At 38.1% G+C, this 23,990-nt stretch overlaps 2 protein-coding genes across 3 annotated transcripts in view; one reads left to right on the top strand and one right to left on the bottom strand.

Annotated features, from left to right (window-relative positions):
- Nucleotides 1–3,149, top strand: part of LOC114476529 (stromal membrane-associated protein 1-like) — a 177,980-nt gene extending 174,831 nt beyond the window's left edge. For both annotated transcript variants that reach the window (XM_028468131.1, XM_028468130.1), the window contains exon 10: nucleotides 253–3,149. In XM_028468131.1, coding sequence (XP_028323932.1) covers nucleotides 253–348 — 96 coding nt within the window. In that variant the 3' untranslated portion in view covers nucleotides 349–3,149. The remainder of the gene's footprint in view (nucleotides 1–252) is intronic.
- A 4,742-nt stretch (nucleotides 3,150–7,891) lies between these two features.
- Nucleotides 7,892–23,990, bottom strand: part of b3gat2 (beta-1,3-glucuronyltransferase 2 (glucuronosyltransferase S)) — a 72,624-nt gene continuing 56,525 nt past the window's right edge. The window contains exon 4 of the mRNA XM_028469594.1: nucleotides 7,892–8,694. Coding sequence (XP_028325395.1) covers nucleotides 8,602–8,694 — 93 coding nt within the window. The 3' untranslated portion in view covers nucleotides 7,892–8,601. The remainder of the gene's footprint in view (nucleotides 8,695–23,990) is intronic.

Raw genomic sequence — 23,990 nt, 5'->3', positions numbered from 1 at the left:
GCTACGATAGCTATCTGTGCACCCCCCACAAACCTCTGACACCATATTTCCTAATGCTTTAGGGCAGTGCTTCTCAACCTTTCTGTGTGTTGATTTGTAAAGGTTTCTGTGAGCAATTATTATTAATCCTCAACACTAGCTATTTACGGGTGATTTGTGGTAGAGATGAAGGTAAAGAGTGATGGACAGAGGAGTGCACTATCATGGTATCCTAATATTTCTAACTGACCTGTCCTCTCTTCTTTCACTTAGCTGAGTCAGCAAATGTCAGCTGTGGCTCTGAGCAGCCAGGACTGGACTGCAGCTCCAGCCTCAGGTCAGACCCTCAGCAACCAACTGTGGAAGTAACCAGGAACAGAACCAGAGGAGTGAAGGAAGAACCGCCCCCTGTGTCCTCGTCCCACCCCACTCCCACTGCTCAGGTTCTTTACAAAGCACACGACTGCTGCTCCTAAACCCATCACTCCTCTATAGAGCACAGCCAGCAAACATCTGGCAGCTGTCACCTGGCCACTAACATTCCTCCTCATGTTTGTGTTCCTTTCATTGTCACCAGAATGAGACAAACAGAAGAGAAACTCACTGGAGTAACAACGTAGTGTCTCTCACTGATAGTGTACTGTTTAAATGGGTAGTTACTGAGTCAGTTACAGGGTTCTCACCAGCGTAGTTGAGCGTGGGGGGTCCTGATGCTGTGATTATGATTTCCCACGCTGTGTTTCAACCCCCATAGGGGGCTTTTCTGTTGTTTTTATCAGTTCCGTTGTAAAAATACGTCATTCGTCTTTGCTCTTGCTGCTAGGAACACCTCAGAGATTGGAATACAATAGCCTCGTTTTGTTCCGACATGCTTCTCCGTTGCTGTCTATTACTGATTATCCTTTCATGCAACGTTACAAGTTATATTTTCCTTGAAACATGTCAGGATTGAAGCGCAGAAACAAGCACAAAGGTAATATAGCATCGTTTTTGAGCCAGCTTCGAAGAGAAAACAGGGCAGTCAATATGTTGACAGAAGAACTGTAGAAAACGCCAATTTTAATCCAACATGGAAGAAAGATTATCTCTGGGTGAAAGCAACTTCTGACCAATCTGGAAATACCACTGGTGTGTTTCACTGTAACCATGCTTTGATCAGGCAACTATATAATATCCTTTGATTAAAGCCAATGCCGTTATATGTCCACCTTTTTTCATTATACTATCTTTTAAGTTATTTATTTCCTCCGTAAAACATGTTGGATGGTTCCACTTCACATTATATTTAAAATGCTTTCTTCTTTTTTCCTGTCATTTTCTTCAACAAGAAACTGAACCAAATGTTGCCCTCAGAATGCAGGAAATAGTGTTTCAGAGGGTTATAAATTAAAAAATGTTTCCCCTACAAAATTTCCTGGTGAGAACCCTTAGTTAGTTAGTTAGTTAGTTAGTTAATTGCTTAGTGTGTGAAGTGAATGGTGCTTTCTTGTGGTGGTCTTTTCTCATCCTGCCTTCAGTGCGTATTGGTGTAAAAAATGGTATAAAACATCCTGATTTTCTGTAGAGCTGCAGTGAAAGGTCCAACCACTATTATTTGTTGTTAAAAATGCGGCGACTTTTGTGCATATGATTTATTTCGTTACTTATTTTGTAACTCAGGATTTTAATTTTAAAAACGAGGAAAGGCTTTGTGTTAAACAATCAGGTTGAAAGAGTTTTCTTTAATCAAGCTTAATGAAGTTATTGTAAGTGATTACACCTAAGTGCTCATCATTAGTAACACGTATCATATCTTTCTTTTAGTGTAAGTCATACAGTAGTTATCACTGGGCTTCTCTCAACATGTTTAATCTATACATAATTTAAGAATACTCATTAATTCTATTTTTATGCTACTAGCTAACCGCTAAACTAGCATATGCTTAGCTACATCCACAGCACGGACTGTGAGTTGTCATTAGATTGTTCTCCGACATTCAAAAATAAAAATAAAACATATTTCTGTAAAATGCTGTATGTGACAGTTTGTTGCTAATGATGCTAATTAGCATTTCATTTGTTTTGACCTCATTGTTTTTGCAGATACTACAAAGTTTTCAAGTTTTTACTATAGAGGTTTTTCATGGTGCATCATCAACCAGGAAGTTGCCATTTTGGTGATAAGCAGCAGCAAAACAAACCGCACGCACACAAGCAAATCCCGAATCTCGAGATGCTCAAAATGAGTTAAAGATGCAAAGGCATACAGGGAAGGACTTAGTCTGCAGGTAAGGGCACGATATTTGGGAAAGTTACGCTTTATTGGTGGTGCAGATCCATACGAGTCGGTTCCTTTGTCTTGGATCATTGACGACGCGGAGAGTCTTCCATCTATTATGTATCCTGATATCGTTAACTACCTGGTTTTAACCCTAACCCATACGCAGCGGAAGACCTTAAATGTTATAACAGTTTGGAGGCCTATAAGCAGATGGTGTGTGGAATCAAGTCATCAACGACAGATGTGTCGTGAAGGCCAAAGTAAGTAATGCAATAACGGTAAAAGTTCAGACCTTTTACCTGGAATACAATGAGAAATACAGCTCTTCATTTTAGCTCTACATTTTAACAACTGTGTTGCTACTGTAGCAGACAATTAAATGTGATTATATTAAGTCAGTAATGCCACATGCAGTAGCTTGATATGAATTATATTCTTATCATCACACTAGGTGCAGTCCGTAACTTTCTGATCCCCTGGGCTCTCACCCAGCCTCCAAAGCCCCTCCCACAGAGGAGCTAACAAGCTAACGTTAGCCCGACAGCAACATCAGAGTAATATGACATGCTCTGTTAAAAGCATATTACTGCAGCGCTTCTCTCTCAATGTGCACACACCAATCTATCAATAGCAGCAGTAACACAGCAGCCCACACGGAGGCTGCTGTGATGGCAGCGCACACACATGAACAATACATGCACCGCAGAGTTCTAGTGTAACAATTACAAATCAAACATAATGTAAATCAAGCAGCAGTAATTACCTTTCAAGTGGAAAAGTTGCCAATTCCAAAAGGAACTGTGAGCAACAGCTGTCAGACAGTCCATCAAACACAATCCTGGCTCTAATTGGTTCTTTTTGCTCGGTCACGGTGCATTCTGGCAATCTGCCAAAGGCTGCAGGAGCAGCAGGGGGCGGGGCTCAATGAGTCTGTTTTTTTGACACTAACTACTAGTTTCATGTAAAGCTGTTCTTACATAGTGACAACTTTAGCAAATATGACAAAAAGTCACTTTTATAAGAGTTACAGACTGCACCTTTAAGAGCTGCTGCTATCAACATTTCACTTACCGAACAAGAAATTAGCTGAACAAATTAGGATGTTTTCCACATTTTTGCCTCGTAGATCCTGGTTTAGCTTCGCTAGCCACAAGCACCTCCTTTCCTCTGATCATTTTTGATATTGTTCTCCCTGATTTGTTAGAACTTTTGTCAGTCTGTAAAACTCCAAATGTTTTTCACGGTCTGATCGAGTGGTACAGCCAAAAACACGGCAATAATTCACTATTTCCTCTCAAAACTCGGGATTTGTTTGTGTGCGTGCGGTTTGTTTTGCTGCTGCAATATCGCCAAAATGGCGACTTCCAGGTTGATGATTGCCATGAAAACCCTCTATAATTAAAAGACAAGAAAACAATATTTTTATTCATTATTGGTGGCAATGTCTATATTACTACAATCAGATTCATCGACAAGTTATGAAAGCTACGACTCAGGATATTAAAAAGAAAAACAACCCCGTAATGTGACGCTCATCTGTCTGAAATGAAGAAACTGTGCAATCTATACGCAATGACACTACAGGGGAGAAGGTAGAACATTTACAAATAAAAGCATGAAAATATGGGGATGAGTCAGTCTTGGTCCCATACCATGTGGGAGATGACCGGACATGATAAGACTATAGAAATAAATCTAATCAGTTAGTTTTCAAAATGTGTGTCTCATTCATTCCATTATTATGCTCTATAGTTGTTTTTATGGTATTTTGAGCAAATGTTGTAGCTGGACATAGGGGTAATGGAGCCAGACAAGTTTGAGGACCAGTGTTTTATGTTCCTAATCAGACTGACATACAGTAAGTGTGTGAAAATATCCCAAATTGGAAATATTAACAATAATCTAAGTGGATGCTGAGGAACAGTATATATAGATAAAATATAAAGACTCCTGTGCTGTGTCACTTTATTATTGTGCAGACATTAGGGATGTAACGATTAATCGTAAGGCAGTTAAAAATCGATTCATAGGTACCACGGTTCACATCGATGCTCTGAAAATTGAATCGCAGTACTTTTTCTAACGCTATATATTTATCCTTCCAGAAGCGGACGTGACGGGCGGAATCTGCTACTATTTTCTTTCTGGCCGCCATTTATTGTTAAACATGCTCATAAATGATTCTTTACTCCTTTAGCACCGAAATAATATCTGTAATATTAGCTCTGTCTGCTAGCATAGCTTCTCTTCTTCACTGGTGGAGTAACTGCATGCCAACCGACCACTGGGTTACCAGCGCCCTCTGCTGGTCTAAACAAATATCTGACGTAAATACAGTAAAATGACTGTTTTTTTTTTTTTTTGTTTTTTTAAAAGTCCAATTGTTAAGGCACAAAATACATTTTCAGTTGCACTTTTAAAAAGAAAAAGAACTATTATGCAGTTTTGAATTGTTTACTATAGAACCAGAATTTAAATTAATAGGCTTCTTCTTCATTTGTATTATTCCTTTATTTATTTCATTCAAGATTTATTTTTAGTTAAATTGCATCATTTTGAAAAGTTTATCAAGGGATTCTTTTGACAATGAAAAATAAAAGGAAAATAGTACAGTATTTTCCCCAAAAGAATAAAGAAATATTTTTCAGTCATTTGTCAACATTCCGATTTTGTAAAATAAATCGTGAGAAAATCGTATCGTGAACCCAGTATCGTGAATCGAATCGTATCGGGAGTTGAGTGAATCGTTACATCCCTAGCAGACATGCATCACTGTTGCTCAAGGGCCACAGTCAACATCATTAGGAGCATTATTAGTTCTCAACTGAACCCGACTCAAGATAATTTTTAACTCATTACTCAAAAATAAAGTTTAGTTAGATATGAAAATGAGCAATTTCAACATACATGTGCCCTATATTGTGCACGTCCACAAATACTTGATATTCATCATAATTCACTAACAATACCCAAACAAGGAGTAACAGATATTATAGTCACTGCAGGATCTTCACTTAAAATTCCTTGATTTTGTGACTAATTTTGATTTAATTCAGGGAAATTGAGTGGAATAGTTTTAGAAAAAGTGCAGGATTTATGAAAAATGTAATTTCAAAATTAGATTTAACATGACACGTAGCGTCAATAACATTGCGTGGGACTTTGATGAGAAAAGGAAATCCTTCAAAAACTCAAAACCAATGAATAGTATTTCAATTTTATATATATATATATATATATATATATATATATTTGGTTTTTTTTGGAAAAAACTATACATACTAAGTAGATATAGCACTAAATTAATATCCTATAATATTATCCTTCCAATTAAAGCACGTGATGGGTTTATTTGAGTGTGTTTGTTTTTTTAAAGGCCCAAGACAGAGTGAAAATCAGTTTGTGACCCATTATATGTTCAGAATCTGATTAGATGTCACTCTACACCCTCATCCCTGATTTTGAAAGGGCAGAGCTGCAGGAAAAATATGTTGCATTCAGAAAGAAGACACCAAAAACATTGTGGCTCCTCCCATCCCAGGGTTGATTAAATACAACCCTGTATTGTATTTGTAATTATTTTTATTGCTCATATATTCACGTTCTGATGGTAGTAGCTTAAATCCAACATTCTAAATACAGGGTACCCTAAAGCTTCCTTTGATCTATTGTGGAACCAAATCACATCCACACCTTACATTATTCAGAAAGAAAGATGAAGGCTTTGTGTATTTTTGTGTATACATTGTGAATATTTGATAAATGTGGACTTTTCTTTTCTTTCTTAAAGAAGTCTTGAGACGATTGTGGGTCAAAGTCACTGGTGCAAAATGCCAGACATGCACTTTATTAACAGTCAGCTGCACATCATCAACCTGGGACACAACCTTTGGCTTTTCCTTGTAGATGTCGTGGAAAAAATTATTGGTGCTTGAAGCTTTAGTTTATTTTCTGCTGCTTGCATTTTTCTGTTGCACATTGACCATGTGAGTCCAGCTTGAGTTTAGTAAATGAAGACAATAGGTAAAGTAGATTTAAGACATTTAGAATTAAAGATTTACAATCTAGCTCTAGTGATATTAATTACATTAGTTTAATTCTATATCACATATTAGAAAATCTCCATATTATATCATTATACTGACAACTTCAAACACTCTAAATTTAGCAGAGTTTAATGCACGGCACATATTGATACACTGTTAAATACTTTGATTGTTTAGAGCAGTGGTTTTTCAACCTTTTCAGCCCTTGACCCCCAAAATAAAGGTTCCAAAGACAGGGGACCTCCACTAGCTGAAGTAGCTGAAGGTGGTTAAACACCGACATAAACATTATAGAACAGTCATGTGGAGACAGGGCCATCCATAAGGGGGAATAAAGGGGAGAGATTTTTTCGGTCCATCCATAAAATCAGCAAAATGATGGTGAATTGTTCTGTGATAACCACATTTATTATTTATTTATCTGAATAATATCCACTGGTATCCAGGAAGTTTATTATTATTATTTGCGCCATAGTATATAGTCATCTTAAAAATGTAAATCCTTGTTTTAATCAGAAATAAAATGGGTTAAAAGTGACAAAAATGGTGTGAAAGGTGGTGAAATGGGATTTTAAAAACCACAGAAATTGGTTCAATGTGGCAAATTAGAGTGGTAAAAAATGGAGACAGAAAGTGGTAAAAAGGGTTCAAATCGTCAATATTGGAACAATTAGTTTAAACTGGCAAATAACGGGCAAAAATAAGCATGAAATATGGTGAAAATAGGTTGAAAGTGACAATAATGGGTCAACATATGCAACATTAGATGGGAAAAGTGCTGAAAATGTCTTGAAAGTAGAGAAAAATGTGCAGAAAAGTGGCCGAAAATAAAGTGATGGAGCAAAAATGCATTAAAAAAAGCAAAAAATATGGCAAGAAAAAGTAATGAAAATAGGTAAACATATGGAAAGTTTGGTGTAGTTGCAGAAAAAGGGTAAACAAAAAAATAAGCTCAAATTGTTTAGTTTCTTGAAGGCATCTGGAGGTCCCCTCCCAGTGTCTCACGATCCCAAATCGAGTCCTGACCCCAAGGTTGAAGGCCCATGGTTTATATTAATAAAAAGAGTAATATGATTAATAGGCTGTATTAGTGTTTGTTGACCTAAAATGATATATTATTCCACCTTTATTTCAAAGACACAACAAGGTTCTCCGTGTACTGGAGGGTGAACATTTGATCTCATCATGGTCTTATTTTAACTGATATGTTGAAACTTCTCCCTTGAAGTGAGTAATTGTTGATCCTCCAGTGTCTCCTGATAACCATGCTGTGATGTTCTGAAGGGTTTTACTACTAGAAGGCAGCAGCGTTTAAGTGCATTTGGGCTGTGACCCATTTCTAAGAGCTCCATCCTCCCCCAGCACCACCAGGACTAAATGAAAGCCTGTCTGGAATCACAGTGGTCGGTCTTCAAACAGTTAATCTCTCTACTGAACCCGTCAGATTGAAGGAACTCGAATGATCCAGTACTGTGTGGTGACGTCTTTGTGTTGTGTATAATGATTATAGTCATATAGGGCAAATAAACCTGGTCGACCAATCACAACGGCTGCAGTGACAGACCAAACGCGCGCACACACATCCATGCAATAACAACTCAATGTGCAGAGTGAACATGTTTATTTGATTCAGATTTATTTCCAGTGTTCGTATATTTTTTGGTGTCGTGTACAAAAACGTGCATTAAACCGTGAATATAAAAAGATGTTTTCTGTCCAATGACTCTCACTCAAACGTGGTTTGTTTGCTCCAGTTTTTCTGTTCAATGCTGGAAATCAGAGTGATTTGGAATAAAGTCTGATTCAAACCTGGATTTTTCCCTGTTTTTATTTAATCACCAACATCCCACATTTAATCAGACCCTGAAGCTGAGGACCTGTGCATGTTCTCTGCTCTGCAGCCACATTTACGTCCTCAAGGTTTGTGCATTTTGAGACGACGTATACATAATTGCAGGAACTTTTTTCAAAATAAAAGAAAACAAAAATCTCAGCTCAGTGTTTGTCTTTCCTAATCTAAAGGGCTAATCTCTTTTGTATTTCAGCAATTGTGTAACAGTAGCTTGAAATAATAATAAAAAAAAACCATATATTAACTTTAAATACCTATTACTAATTAAAAACCCTTCATTTGTCCCCTTTCATTCAAGCAAACCCATATATTCCATGAATATTTGAGTGTTTTAGATCAGCAGGCTGTCGACAGCAACAGTCCAGTTTGATAGAAACACGTTAGTGACGTGTCAGAGATCCAGCGCTGAAGCACGTTGCTCCATAGTCGTCACTTTTACCACCACCAACAGAACGTAGAGAAGATCACACCTCCACCGCCACCGTGTCCTTGTCCTTTATATATTTGACCTCCTTAGCCAGATGTGGGTTCTCAGTGCGAGTGTGCCAAACCAGCACCTGAAAAACAGATGATTCATTTTTACTATTTAAACACACAGATACAGGCTCTAAACATGTATTCATTCTTTGGACATAAAGACTAAATTTAATATTCCATATTTTATGTTGTTTCTATGAGTTTTAAAGAAGAATAATCACAGTTTTAGTTTTTCAAAAAGGTTACTTTTTTTTAACCAATTCTGTTGAATTTTTATTTTGCAATGGGGTAGGGGTGGGTGGGGGTCCTGAAAATGTTTCATTCTACACAGGGGAGCGTAACAAAAGCACTGGTATTAACGTAGAAACCAAGAACACAACCCTTGAAACCTTTTCCCTGATAAGCGATGGTAAAGTGTACAGTATATCAAGCTGACGGCAGATACATTATGAGTGTATGAAAACTAGAGACTGTTGAACACATTTAGCATCTTAAAAACGCTAGCACTCTGCTGACAGAGGCTTACGACGGACTCAGGTCATCACTGCTACACCAGGTGTCGCGATAATGTGATGATCTTCATCTCTGGCGTTATTACGTTACTGCTCAGTGTGAGAAAATTACGCTCATCCCTGATGAGGTCGACCTCAAATGATGGCTGCGTTTGAATAGTTCCTCTCCTTTTCTATCCACTTTTCTATAACCCCGTGGATGATGTCACAGGGTTAAGGAAAGGTGTTAGGAAAGGAGTTAGGAAAAGGCCATCACGTTTGTTTTGAGAATCAGACGCACTTCCACTAGGTGATGTAATAATCTGACAACTGCAAAGGTTAGTGACGTCTGCTGTGGTGAAAAAACTCCCAATTTCCAAAAAATGGACTAAAAGCACATTTATAACATTTTCCACTGATATAATCTCATAAAACACAAGGTTTGAATATAAATCAAAGGAAAAGAGGTTACCAGGCTACGAGGAACCAAAGTGAAACTAAATGAACGTCACATTGAGAATGGTTGCTCACACTCACCTTCCACACAGAAATATGAATTATGTTGAATGAAACATAATGTGACTAAAAATGTCTCTGATCCCTCTTCATTGAACCACAGACTGTCTGTTTTATGTCAGTTATAATCTGATAATATGTCTTACATATAATAAGATATGGGTTTTAGATTATTTATTTAAAGTTGTTCAAGGCATTTTATTGCATTGGTAACTATCTTTGTCGGTCATCATGAGTTTCCATGAGCGCTCAGATGTTTCCCATTTCCCTTTAAATGTTGTCGTCACAAGGAATTGTGGGTCAGCATTATCTTGTCTCCTTTGGTTAAGGATGCATCAGTGTTTCCTAGGCTAAAGGAGGTTATAAAGGAAGCACAGCCTCTTTTCCTGAGCTTAAAGAGATCTTAGACGCTCTTTATCATGGCCGCCACTTAAACACTTCCAGGGGTGAAGGAACAGTGGATAGGAAAGGAGATAGGAGGGACTATTCGGACACAGCCATTGGGGTCAATTACATTTTTAAATTACAATTATGTCTTCAGTTATCCATGTTCAATTTCAACTCAATTACGATTATGATTATAATTACAATTATTTTTCCCCTGAAATTAGTTACAATTATGTTATCAATTACTACAGTTCAATTACAATTCACAATCACTGAGCCTTTAATAAATAACCCTATAAAACATAACCTCGTGTTAGCTTTCAGTTAGCATCCTTTTATGATAACAGGTCAGTCTTAAATCAGCTGTAAAACACACTAAAAAATATGATTTATTGTCCAATTTGTTTTTAATCTCTTGGTTACCTTGTTAGGCTTCCATATCCATGAAAATATTGATATTAATATTTTTAATGTTGGCATGTGAGCCTTTTTCTGTCAGTATACTCCTAGATTTCAACTTTTTTTTAAATGGTACAATGACCAACGGGTAAGCTTGATATGAAACATATTTTAATAAACCATAAACCACAGAACTATAACATGGGTTTCCCAGTTTTGCATTTAATTACATTGTAAATTACAGTTTTTATCAAACCGTCATGCCAATTACAATTACAAAGTCATTCATCTCATTTACAATTCCATTACAATTACAACAGCAACAAACTTTTTAAATGTACAATTTCAATTATAATTATGTCATAATTGTAATAATTACCAATTATGCAATTATAATTATAATGGACACCAACCCTGTTGCACGATTCATTAAACAAAAGGAGAATATCTTTCCTCTGTCTTTCTGCCATCCTGTCTGTTTAAAAGTCTTACAGTTTTTCACCTCAGGAGCTCGTTTCGGGCCTAAGATGCTTTGTGAATTACTTTTATTCCACCAAGAGAAAATTCTAAGAAAAATCTCAGAATTTGAGGAATTCTCAGATTTTTCTTGGAATGACATCACTAAGAGCTACTTTTAGCTTTAGGATGTTTAGTGAAGATGAGCAACAATGATTAGACAGGGAGATGGAAAAAGATCCAGAAGTGTTGGATATCCAGCAACTAAATACAGATCAGTGAAGCTCTAGCTAATTTTATATGCAGCCATGGAATCATTGGCAGATACATTCACAGTAGGTTTAAAAAAATCCTCAATACACTCACTTTAAATGTCTCGCACGAACGAACACACACACACGATCATATGGTTCACTGTAATAAACTCTGACATTGTAGTTGACTCATCCGTCAGTGGTTGAAGCTGTTCAGGCTTTTTGTTATTTTGCTTTTCTATGCTGCTTTAACCTTATTGACTGTGTTTTTTCATTGAAATTCATTGCATTTGCCAGTTGACAGTAATTCAGGAGCTATCTGATCTTGGAGAATTTGTGAACTTTTCAATAACAGATGACTGATGTTTGTAGCAATAATTTCAGAAACATATTGCTGTCTCACTTTGAATAACCTGTCGTTGAATTTACACTTTTTTCGTACTGGAGTTAATGAATTTGAAGTGTTGTTGTTCTCCATTTACGCTCATCTCTTCTACAAGTAGATCTTAAATCTTGCTCTATCGCAGTTTTTCTCCAGACAACATGATCCTGATTTGAATCAAACAACAGCGTGTATGATTACATTTGACTGCAGACCCAACAGATGCAGGGATTTCTCTATTAAAACTCAAAAACACTGTTCATATAGCACAGTATGCAACAAAACAACAACCAACAAACCCCTCCACCTAGGTGTAACACTGCTCTCCCTTTTTATATCCTCCCTATGATAAAAGGTTTCTTACCCTTCCTTAGGGAGGGCTGGTGATGGTCACATTTAAGCAATAAAATAAATCAACTTATTTTGTGTTTATGTGTTTATGTTTTAAAGGGCCAAATTTGGCCCCTGGGCCTTAAGTTTGACACATGTGACCTAAGACGTCTAAGGACAGATGTTTTCAACATTAGCCCAACACTTTACTCTGACCTCAAAGTTTAAACCACTTTATAAGGTTCCTCTCCCTCTGTTAGGAAGGAATCCTGCATTTGTTTAAGTAAATGAATATTCTGCAACACTGCTATAAACATGTCTAAATTGGATGAACACATACATAACCCAAGGCTCTCCAGCAGAATATCTGACTCCCTCCCTCTATGTAATAGGCCCCCTTGAGGTGAAGACACATCATTCATTAGACCTGTACACCAGTTCTAGATGCTCTCACACCGCCCCAGGGCCAAAACAACATTAAAGAGTGACTGTAGGGCTTAGATGGAGTTAAACCTCTACTTGGGAGTGACTAGCTATGAGTGGTTATCAGACATGTTGTGGTGGAGAAATAAGTTGCAACAGTCAACAATAATTCTTCGCAGTGCAGATCATCCATGGAAAGTTCACACAGCGCTGTGGGCTCCCAGCAGGGGCGGGGCTTCAGGGGGGGCTGGGAGGGCGGCACGTCCCTGGCCCGGGCCAGGAAGGTAGGAGAAGGTAAGACTTAAAGGCCTCTACCACGCCTCAGGGGAGCTGGAGTAGGCGGGCCCTACCATGACTTGTACCCAGAGACGCACAGAGTATCGGCCCAGTCTGTTTAACATCACCCATCATGCAGATTTATGCAGGGGTTATAGAGACCCATTTAGTGTGATGTATGCATACTAAATTAGGTGCATGCGCATGTAGGCTAGGTGCAAAACAGAAGCAATCGTGTCAACGTAATCATTGCTGAGGCGATGGTGCACGGGAGCGGACAGAGCACTACCTCAGTCTGGATCCAGGAAAAAGTGACCATAAAAAGTTATATATAAATACACTGATATGCAGACATGGGACAGTGAAGAGGAAACTTAATATAGAGATGGAAACTCGTTGAAACTGATCAGAATATGTGGAAATACACGAGGAGTACAGCAGCCCGCCTACCTGCCCGTTCATAACAGTAATAAGCATCTAGACTTAATGCTTTTAGGTTTTCTTTTGTATATACACTATAGTATGCGCGCGCACGTCAGTCACGTGTCACGTTTGTCCACATTGAAATGAGTCTATAGGTTGCCCCGCTCATTCTCCAAGTTAAAAAAAGTTATTAAAAACCAGTTGAGGAGCACAGTGGGACAGGAGAGACTGAGTGGACTTACCATGTTGTTCATAGAGAATGAGAAAGTAAAGAAAATGAACAAACAGAGCATCGTGGACGAGTTCACGGAGTGCAAGGCTCGTCGTATGTCGTTCAAATAGTGGTGAGTAGGTCTATAGTACTTCATATTAAATAGTGTTTGTGAACATGTGGGCCACTGTGCCAGTTTTACTAAACTTTATATCTACTGATACAGGCTCTGAGATGAAATGGTTAAAGTGGGTGTCAAAATAAAACGGTCGCTATCCGTGGTGCTGAGATGTTTTGAATTTGTGTTTTATTATTAGTGACCATCCTAATGTTTTTGTTGTTCTCTTGTTTTGTTATACTTCATGTCCGTTTGATGGACTTCAAAATGACATAGTCGCTCTCCGTGGTTTCAAAGCGTGTAAGCCACACTGTTGCGGGCATGTGTATGTTTTAAAATGATGTTATCATGAGCTTTATTATTTGGGTTTTAAGGGCCCGGTCATTTGCCCCGCCCCCGACCTGGCTCTGATTTCTAGTGACTCCCAGTATGATAAAAACATGCAAGTCAGCTCTATTTATCCTCTTAGACACAAAGACAGATCATAGCATAAAACAATTCACTATGTATTTCCTTTAAAGCTGAAATATGTGATTTTTTTTCGGAGGGATTTATTTATTTTGGCAGAATTCCATAGACATTATTGAGCATATTGTAAACTAAAGTGTTCTGCGTGGACAGTGAATGAAGTAAATGTAAAGGAAAAGCGTGTGAGTGCTCCCGTTCTCGAGTAGGGAAAGTGTAATGGCGGACGTTCTGGCTGGAAAACTACAAACAATGACTTTCAGGAAAATCAATGTAGGACACAGTATGGCCGAATTACAGCTAAGAAATTACTTTACCTGCCTTTCATAGACAAACTGAACTTGTGCATAGATTGTTGATACGTCCGCCATTAAACTTTCCCTACTCTAGATCGAGAGCGCTCACATGCTTTTGACGAGCAGCTCGAGCAGCCAATAAGAACGCCCAAAGCAGCTCATGGGTGGCTCTATTTGTAGAAAGATCTCTGATTGGCTGAAGTTCACGTCATCCTCCTGGATTTATAAACTTCATTTCCAGAGCCAGGAGAAGGAGCAGAGATTCAGATAAACCTTCCACTTCCTATAATGATATCCTTCAATTTAAAGTATTGGCATCAGGTGTTCCCAGCTTCTGTCAACTGTGCACTCCTTAAAAAGCAAACCTGGAAGTGACGGTAGAATTTATTTTCAAAGTAAAACAAAAAACACATTATGTTTAAATGTGTACATCTTATTTCAGTGAGGGGGAAGCTTGTCAGCTTACAGTAACTAACTAAGGTTTTGTCTGACGTACGTCTAGGCTGAACTCTCCAAAAATACCTTGATTATGGGCGGGGCTAGTGCTGATTCATGATGTAATAAGCCACCAAAATATCACAAACCTCTATTCTGGTTTAAATCCATAGACGGCAGTCACTCCTACATTTGACAACAAAATACACCTAATTGAAAAACTTTGACTAAAATGTCAAGATTTCAGTCTTTTCCATACAAAATACAATTGTTTTCGGCAGAAAATAAACAGGTTTTGGGGTTTTAAAGAAAAATAGATTTACAATTTCAGAAACCAAAAAGTGCTTTAGAAGCAGTTTTCAAATGTTTTAGTAACTCTTTGTGAACATTTTAAAACAGATTTAGTTTTTCTCTAAATTAGGCAAAAATAACTTAACTTAAATAAATAATAATAATAATAAATGGCTGTTTATTTGTTTTTATTTAAATGTGATCTTTCACCTGTGTGCTTTGACTTCCAGACAATGTGTTCTTCAAAATACATTTTGTCTTATGAAAAATTACATTAGGGAATAATTTACTTTAATTGAACAGAAATGTCATGAATGTATAACACACAGGTATGTGTTCACTTGCTGTACTGCATGAAATTTAAAGGCAGCATCCAATCTACACGTCAGTGGTATAAACACTGTTTATGTTGAGGCAGATATTGAAGACGATGAGTTAGCCCCGCCTCCTTTAAACAAACAAAAAACAGTTTCATGGCAGTTTGCTGCTGATGTAATCAGTGCACATTGTTTGTGCGTGTGTGCCTGTGTGTGTGTGTAGTAGTAGTAGTAGTAGGTGCTGGAAGTTATTACATCAATGAAGGGAGTCTTTATTCTGATGCTGTGATGAAATATCTGTGGATTGTCAGACACTGCTGGGTTGAATGTGATGCTCACAGGAAAACGTGTGATAGCTTTTAGCTCAGTGAACTGTGTGTGTGTGTGTGTGTGTGTGTGTGTGCTTTTACACAACAACGTAACGCATGGAAGGTAAAGGCAGGTTTTAACTCAAGTTTACTTTATTTAAACCCAGTGTTAATTAACTTCAGCAAATGAGCCCATAATTCAAGTCTGACCAAAGTCTCACACACACACACACACACACACACACACACACACACACACACACACACACACACACACACACACACACACACACACACACACACGATTTACAGTGTTTTCGTGGCCTCTTCAGGTGGAACGTGTCACTTCCTGTACACTGAGCAGCTAATTGGCTCATTTTACATACCTAACGAGGCTAATGCAGCAACCACTAAAGAGCAGTAAGAACAAAGATTTCTGAGTACCCCAACCCCTCCTCTACCCCACATCCACACACACAAACACTCACATCCATTTTTCCTCTCCTGCGCTCTCATTTGGGCCTCTCAGCTCTCTTTCTGCTGCTCTGCTGATCTTTTCTCCCCTCAGGCGATGCAGAGACAAAAAGCTTTGGCAGGATGGAGTGTTTTTACAGCGAGGGAAGGCCTGCCTGCTTTAGAGAGACCTCGTAAAGAGGACTGAGCTCCACTACTCTGTGGATGTAGAAAGAAGTGGTGTGAAAGGAATCAGATCAGGCCTCACTAACAGTCAGTGAAATGGTTGTGATGTTGAGGAGAAGTGGAGAAACATAGGAACTGTTATTCAGTGGTTCCCAACCACCTTTTTTGGATCGTGACTCCATCAATGACATGACACCTAAATATTCTGTCCAACTGCATTTCTTTGAGTTAAAATTTTTTTAAATGCATAAAAATATCCTATATATGTAGTAACTTAAAAAAACGTTACTTACTAAATTAGTTCTGTAATTTTTTCTGTTTTGTGTGAAAATATCATATGTTGCGACTGTATGTCCATGACTGCTGTTTTATAATTACTCTTAATCTATTTAAATGTATTTTATGCCCTACTTTAGTTCCATTATATTCCTGTATGAGCTTTCAAAGTATTTTTATATTTATCTCTATCGTAATATTCATGCAAACCTTGCCCGATGATGAACATTAGTAACTGTGCCAGCTCAGATATTTTTCAATTGCATTTTTAACAACAACAACAATAATAATGATAATGATAATAATAACTAGATTTATTTTTTGACAAAGTGAAAGTATAGAATACAGTTATTTAAGATTGTGCGTTGTCTTAATTCACACTGTGATTCGTGCTCCAGCACCACAGCTAACATGATTAGAACGTCCAAAGATATGTAAAGCGCAGTTACATTGCATCTGTAAAGTGTGTGTGTGTGTGTGTGTGTTGAAAATCAGCTGAAGGCTCATCGTCAATTCAAATGAAATTAACTTTCATTCTCTAGTCTAGTGTCATATCCTCCTCTATTTAACTCCATCCTAGATCACTCTCTTTGTCTGCTAGTGTCTCCTGCTCCATCTCCTCCTCCTCCACCTCTTGCTTGTACCACGCTATCATCCGTCTCCATCTGTCTCTGCCTTCCTCTGCTTTCTTGCCCTGTCAGCTGCCATTACTTTACGAATATAACAACATCTCCTGTCAGTCGTCTCCACACACTGACACGGTCATCAGATAAGCATTCTGAACCTACGTTGTCAAGGTCAAATTTCAGGTTTTAACATCTAATGAACCAGTAGTCGTTTGGAGCACGCACAGCCTAGATCCTCGCAGAAATACTTGTCAGAAGATTCCCAATAATCATTAGTCCCATATCAGCCAATAGCATTTATACATGATAACTTGGAGTTGAATTCTCAGATAAAGATCGCACATTTACCATCTACTATATTTGGATCGCAAACATAAATGTATTACTTCTGAATGAGCTTTTCAAGTTTCAAACTGAATACAAAAATAAAACTAGAGCACTCATAGCAAACCTCCAGATATTCACGGTTATCTGGATCAGTGATCCTGAACCTTATACCATGATCGTTCACCCTTTAACAGTGCGAAGTCACCAGCAGGAGGTGTTGGAGAGTCAGCTTAAAGAGCTGAACATAGGGAATCATTGATATATGCTGATCCAGAATCAGTATACGTATCTGGTGTATACATCCAAAATTGAACACTTGTTCCTTATCCCATTTTGGTGATTTTCTGAAGATGTCATCATAATAGGTCCATCAGTTTTCAAAACAAACAAATAAATAATGAATAATTCATGGCAGTCTTATTAGAACCAAACAGCTCATTTATGCTCATCAACATCATGACATGTCAGTCTTCTACACCATAGACTGTTTACAGTCTACACACACTTCCTTTGCTGACCTGAGGGGGCAGCAACATGCCTCTGCTGCATCTAGCCTACCAGAAGAAGAAAAACAATAAGAACAATAGAGAGTAGAGAGAGTCAGCATGTATGCATTTGAAGGCACATCTAGAAGTTATAGACAAGGCAAATGTATTTGTACAGCACATTTCATACACAAGGCAACTCAATGTGCTTTACATGATCAAAAAGTGCAACAGAAAACATTCAACAGCTTAAAATCAATAAGAACATTAAAGTTGGCAACAAAAAAGAAACATTTAAAATCATCAGTAAAAACATTTAAAATCATCAACAAACATCAACATCATGACCAAAAATCTCCCTCTCAATCACACACAATGGAGATGCTGTGATGCTGACTTTAGCTCTGCTGCAGTTTGTTCCACTTATTTGCAGCATAACAACTAAAAGCAGCATCACCATGTTTACTGTGAGCTCTGGGCTCCACTATCTGACCTGTGTCCATAGATCTGAGAGACCTGCTGGGTTCATACCTGACTAACATCTCACTGATGTATTCTGGACCAAACCCATTCACAGATTTATACACCAGCAGCAGAACTTTAAAGTCTATTCTGAGGCTGACTGGGAGCCAGTGTAAAGACTTTAAAACTGTAGTAATGTGTTCTGACCTCTTTGTTCTGGTTAAGACCTGAGCTGCAGCGTTCTGAACCAGCTGTAGATGTTTGATGAAGACCATTACAATAGTCCAGTCTGCTGGAGATAAAAGCATGGACCAGTTTCTCCTGATCTTTCTGAGCCATTAAACCTTTCACTCTGGAGATGTTCTTTAGGTGGTAGAAGATGTTTTTGTGATAGATTTGATCTGACTGCTGAATGTCAGATCTGAGTCAATCAGAACACCAAGGTTTTTGACTTGGTCTTTATCTTTTAAAGATGGAGACTCAGATACTTGCTGATAGCAGTCCTCTTTTCCTTGTTACCAAAGATAATCACCTCCGTCTTGTCATGGTTTAGTTGAAGGAAGTTTTCACTCATCCAGCAGTTTACTTTTTCTAAGCAGTCACACAACACCTCAATGGGACCATAGTCATCTGGGTTCAGTGATAGATATAGTTGTGTGTCATCTGCATAGCTCTGATAATCAACCTTACAGTTGTGTAAAATTTGTCCTAAAGGAAGCATGTAAAGGTTAAACAGAAGGGGTCCAAGAACAGAGCCCTGAGGAACCCCACAGGACATTGGTAATCTGTCAGATTCAAAGTTTCCAATGCTTACAAAATAGCTTCGCTCCTCCAAGTATGACTTAAACCATTGCATTACTTTTCCATTTAGTCCAACCCATGTTTGCAATCTGTGCAACAAAATTGTATGATCTACAGTGTCAAATGCAGCACTTAGATCCAACAGAATGAGAACAGATACTTTTCCTGAATCAGTGTTCAACCTTATGTCATTGATCACTTTGATAAGAGCAGTTTTAGTGCTGTGATGAGAACGAAAACCTGACTGAAATTTATCAAATATTTTGTTGAATGTTAAGAATTGACTCAGTTGGTTGAAGACCATCTTCTCAATGATCTTGGCCATGAATGGAAGGTTGCTGATTGGTCTATAGTTAGCCAGTATAGAGGCATCCAGTGTTCTCTTTTTTAACAGGTTTCCCAGCAGCTACTTTCAGGGATTTTGGTACGGTGCCTGATTGGAATGAGCAGTTAATTATCTGACACAAATCAGTGACAATTGACTTTACAACAGTTTTAAAGAAGTTTGAGGGTATTGTGTCAAGGCAACACGTTGATGGATTCAGCTGCTGAACAGTTTCTTCTATTGTTGACTCATCCCTCAGTGGTTGAAGCTGTTAAAGCTTTTTATTATTTTGCTGATTTGTTCTGATGTTTGACCTTATTGATTGTATTTTTTCATTGAAATATACAGCAAATTCATTGCACTTTTCAGCTGACAGTAATTCAGGGGCTATCTGATCTGGGGGGTTGTGAGCTTTTCAATTACAGAAAACAATGTTGACATTTTTAGTAATAATTTCAGAAAAGTGTTCCTGCCTTGCTTTGAATAAGCCATCATTGAATTTACGCAGACTTATCTTGAAGTTATATTTTCACGTTACACTTTAACTTCTTTGACTAAAGGCCCTGACATATCAGGCCTAATGTAGGTGGAACAGACTGCGCTGCCTGTTTGCACTAATCAGAGCCTTCATAGTGGACCACACCTGTAGCATACTGCCACGTAGTAGTTTCCAGTGAAATCATACATTTCCCACAATCCCTGTACTCTTTCTGAGACGTGTTTTAAAGGCGTCAAAACTTTTGTAGCAAAGTTCATCTCCATCTCTCCTGCTCTTTTTCACTAGGCGGGTGAAATGCAGGTTTAATGTGGGTCAATGTGAAAATTACATGCCGAGCAGTAGGTATGTAAGGATATATCCTAAATTGGCTGCAAATAAAGTGAATTAAAATGGATACAGCACAGTATATGCTTCGATGCTCTGCTTAAACAATAGGGGGTGCTGTGACTGTTTTAGTGGTGCTTGTTTTGTAGCGGCCCGACCCAAACCTGTCCGACCCAAATAAAGTCGATGTCTCTTTAAGCCTGAACCCCTTTCAACCAGAAACTATTCACATCCGTGTGCCCGCATGAAAAATGATACGAGGCGAGTCAGCATCCATTTGTGCATCTTTCTTTCGCTAATTGAAACACACACACTGACACACACAGCAACACACACACACACACACCTTAAAGCTGCTATCCGGAGTTTCTGAGAAACATCTCGATGTCCCGCCCGAAACAGCCTCACTTCCTCCCCCTGCCTCTGCCAATCTACCAGAAGCCACACCTCTACTTTTCTGCACGTGCATCGCGGAGCATAACAAGGTCGCATCGGGTTACATTGATATAAGTCTATGGGTCAGGTATGAGCCAACATCATATTTACCTGTTTGCTGTTGTGACGCGTGGCCTTGTTTCCGTGCACAGTTCCTCATTCACTTTGATTGACAATCTCAAAAACAGGAAGCCGAAGCCTATTGGCTGGGCGCACTCGACAATCTTTTCCATTTGTATAGGGGTCTATAGGACGAAGCCGGTAGTAGACCATAGTAAAACACTAGTTGTGTATTTCAAAAGAATCATATATAAACATAGATTTCTCAGAAACTCTGGATATCAGCTTTAAGAAAAATATGTAAAGTCCAAGTCTGCATAAGCAAACTTTTAAAAATGAAAGTCAGCTCTAGTTTTTCACTGTATTTATGATTTAAAAATATTTTATATATTTTTATTTTACATGTTTTTATATTACATGTTTAACTTTGCCCGGTTGTAAATGACGAAATGTGCAGTTTATTTTGGCTTATTAGTTCAAAACAGTTTATAGAACGGTTTGTAAGAAGGTTATAAGAAGAAAATAAATTAGTAAAAACATTCCTGACAAATTAAATAAAATAATAATAATTTGTATTTGGACTAATGTGTTTTTTTCTCCTGAATATGATCTCTGTGTATTCAAATTGAAAGGAGTTAAGTGTGTCATTACATCGCTATGTTTGATTGAAATTTTTTTTGTATCCTTACACTCCTACTGAGCAGTGTTTTATGTGACACCAGGTGCCGAGGTCCACGCCGACCTACCTGCAGTTCGCTCCATGCATGTTCTGCCTGAGTATCTTTGGGTCTATAGGCAGTGGTGAGTTTTTAGAGCTCAGATGATGCTGGCTTTATTAACAGTGAGTGCAGTCCAGTGAGTTTTTCCTCTAAATGGTTGCACTCTTCATACTGGATGGTTGAGATGCTTTTCTCAGTAGTAAACAGAAGATGAGGTCACTGTGTGTGTTGGTGAGAGGTACAGATGTTCTACTGTGTGAGCTGTGGAGGCTGGATTATTAACTCGCTCTACCAGACCAAGAGCCTGCATTTCCTGATGTTTGATCAAAGCTATGAAACACTGTAAATGTCCAACTATAACACATTTTAAAGAATCTCAAAAATAAATTTCCAAATAAGTGGAAAGCATCAGTATTTATTGCAGTGGTTCACAACCTTTTTTGGATAGTGACTCCATTTTGATATCAAAAATTTCTGGCGACCCCAAAAACATTTTTTAGTATTAGTTTTTGATCATGTTTGAGCTCAGATTTTTCGATTTATTTATTTTATTTTTTATTTTTTTACAGCATTTTAGTTAAACTACAGTAGATTCATATTTCACAAAGTGAGAGTATAGAAATACAGTTGTTTAGGATTGTGTTTTTTATTATTATTATTATGATAATTTTTTTAAAGAACAATTATATATATATATATATACTGTACTGTATATAAACATTTCAAAAATCTATTTACATTTTTTAGTAATTTCAGACGACCCCACATGGGGTCCCAACTCCAAGGTTGAAAAACACTAATTTATTGGCTCCTGAATACATTTATTTCTATAGCTTTTTTCCATTTCTGATATCACGCCTGGGGTGGGACCAAGACTCACACTTTATTTGTTAATTTTCCTATTGAGTACCCCCTGTAGTGCCATCGCGTACCCCCATTTGAGGAACACTGTAGTAGACAGTATATACTCATAAGCACAGCCTCTGTGTGCTTCTGGATGGACTGGCGGCCTGATCAGGGTGTGACCTGCCCTGTGATTGGCTCTTAAATCCCTGTGACCCTGATTACACGAGGTGACTGATTGGATGACAGATGATCACACATCCAGCTGCTTTTTTTCCCCAGGTGTGATGCAATAAAATGGAATATAATAAGAGCCTGTATTAATATCAGCAGCAGGGCACCTCCATTAGTGTAATGGTGCTGATAATGATGATGATGGTTCCAACACGCAGAGCTGTCTGTAGCGCAGCCAGCTGTGAATGATGATGCCACCGCTCCAGGAGGCCGTCTTTGCTCCCTGGAGAACACATTTACCCACAAACCACCATGGTGTTGTGGGTTAACCTAACGCAGCATAGCAAACACTACACATGGACCAGCAAAGACATCTGAGTGCTGCTTATTGGGAATGTTTAAATTCAGGTTTAACGTGGAATAGTGGAATGCACTTAACTCAGTCCAATAAAACAAGTAGGTGGGAGGGAAAACACAAAGGGTTCTGTTCTCAAACCATAACTAACAAAGAGAGGACTGAGCTGAAAAGAAATATGTTTTATAACCACACAGCCAAATGCCGAAAATAAAACATCGAGCAGCAAATATTAGGGCTGTTCATTGCAGAGTCTACACAGACACTTTAAATGGATTTCAAAGACAAGAAAAACATTTTCCCTGTCATTTGATGAGCCAACCATGAGTTTACGGCATGACTTTGTATAGGACAAAATCAAAGGCACACCCAAATTACTCAACTTTCCTTATTACATATACAGATAAATAGCTAAAAATATGGTTTAAACTTGGCTTAGAGCAGTGGTTCCCAACCTTTTTTGGATCATGACCCCATTTTTTTCAAGAATCAGTTTTTTTATGATGTTTGGTATAAAACAGAGTAGCCAAGTTTGGAGCACAAAGTGACACTGATCAGGATGTTGCTGAAACTTAACACTGAACAATGTCTTATAATGAATGGTGAAAAAAGAGCTACAGCAGCATCCACAGTGAAGATTTGAAAGAATAAACGTATCACAGACAGTGCTTCTGTTTCAGCTTTAGTTTGTATTATTATTATATTTAATGGAATGGCTGAGCCTTCACACCTCGCTGCAGTCATTCAAAGTCATCTGTGATGTAACATCCAGTCAGAAACGCTACTTTGACTTCAGGCAGCACAAGGCAAATAAATCCAGCTTCACACAAATATGTGCTGACAAATGAAAGTGAGCGTTTTAGAATTTTTTTTAGAATTCGACCAACCAAAGTTAGTATTTAAAAAAATAGCCTATATATAAAGTTTTTTTAAATATAAATCCATATATTTTTCTGTGCAACATGTGCCTGTCAAAAAAAAAGGTCTTTCAAAAGAAAAGACAAGTCCATTATGAGAGACATTGAGTATTTTTTATTTTTGACCAGCTGTTTCCGACCTACCCAGTATAGGTCCGCGACCCACTTTTGGGTCCCGACCCACCAGTTGAGAATCACTGTTTTAGAGCATACAGTGAAATCTCTGGGTACTCCTTCCTTGCTCCACACCAGAATTCCTCCACTAGCCAATGTAATCCCTGACGAGTTTTGTAAAATGAAAGTACAATCAGCTGTTCAACATCAATGGCGT

Source organism: Gouania willdenowi, chromosome 15 (assembly GCF_900634775.1).
Source record: "Gouania willdenowi chromosome 15, fGouWil2.1, whole genome shotgun sequence".
Lineage (NCBI taxonomy): Eukaryota > Metazoa > Chordata > Actinopteri > Blenniiformes > Gobiesocidae > Gouania > Gouania willdenowi.
The sequence above is the reverse complement of the archived record's forward strand: the minus strand, read 5'-3'. Positions and strand labels throughout refer to the sequence as shown.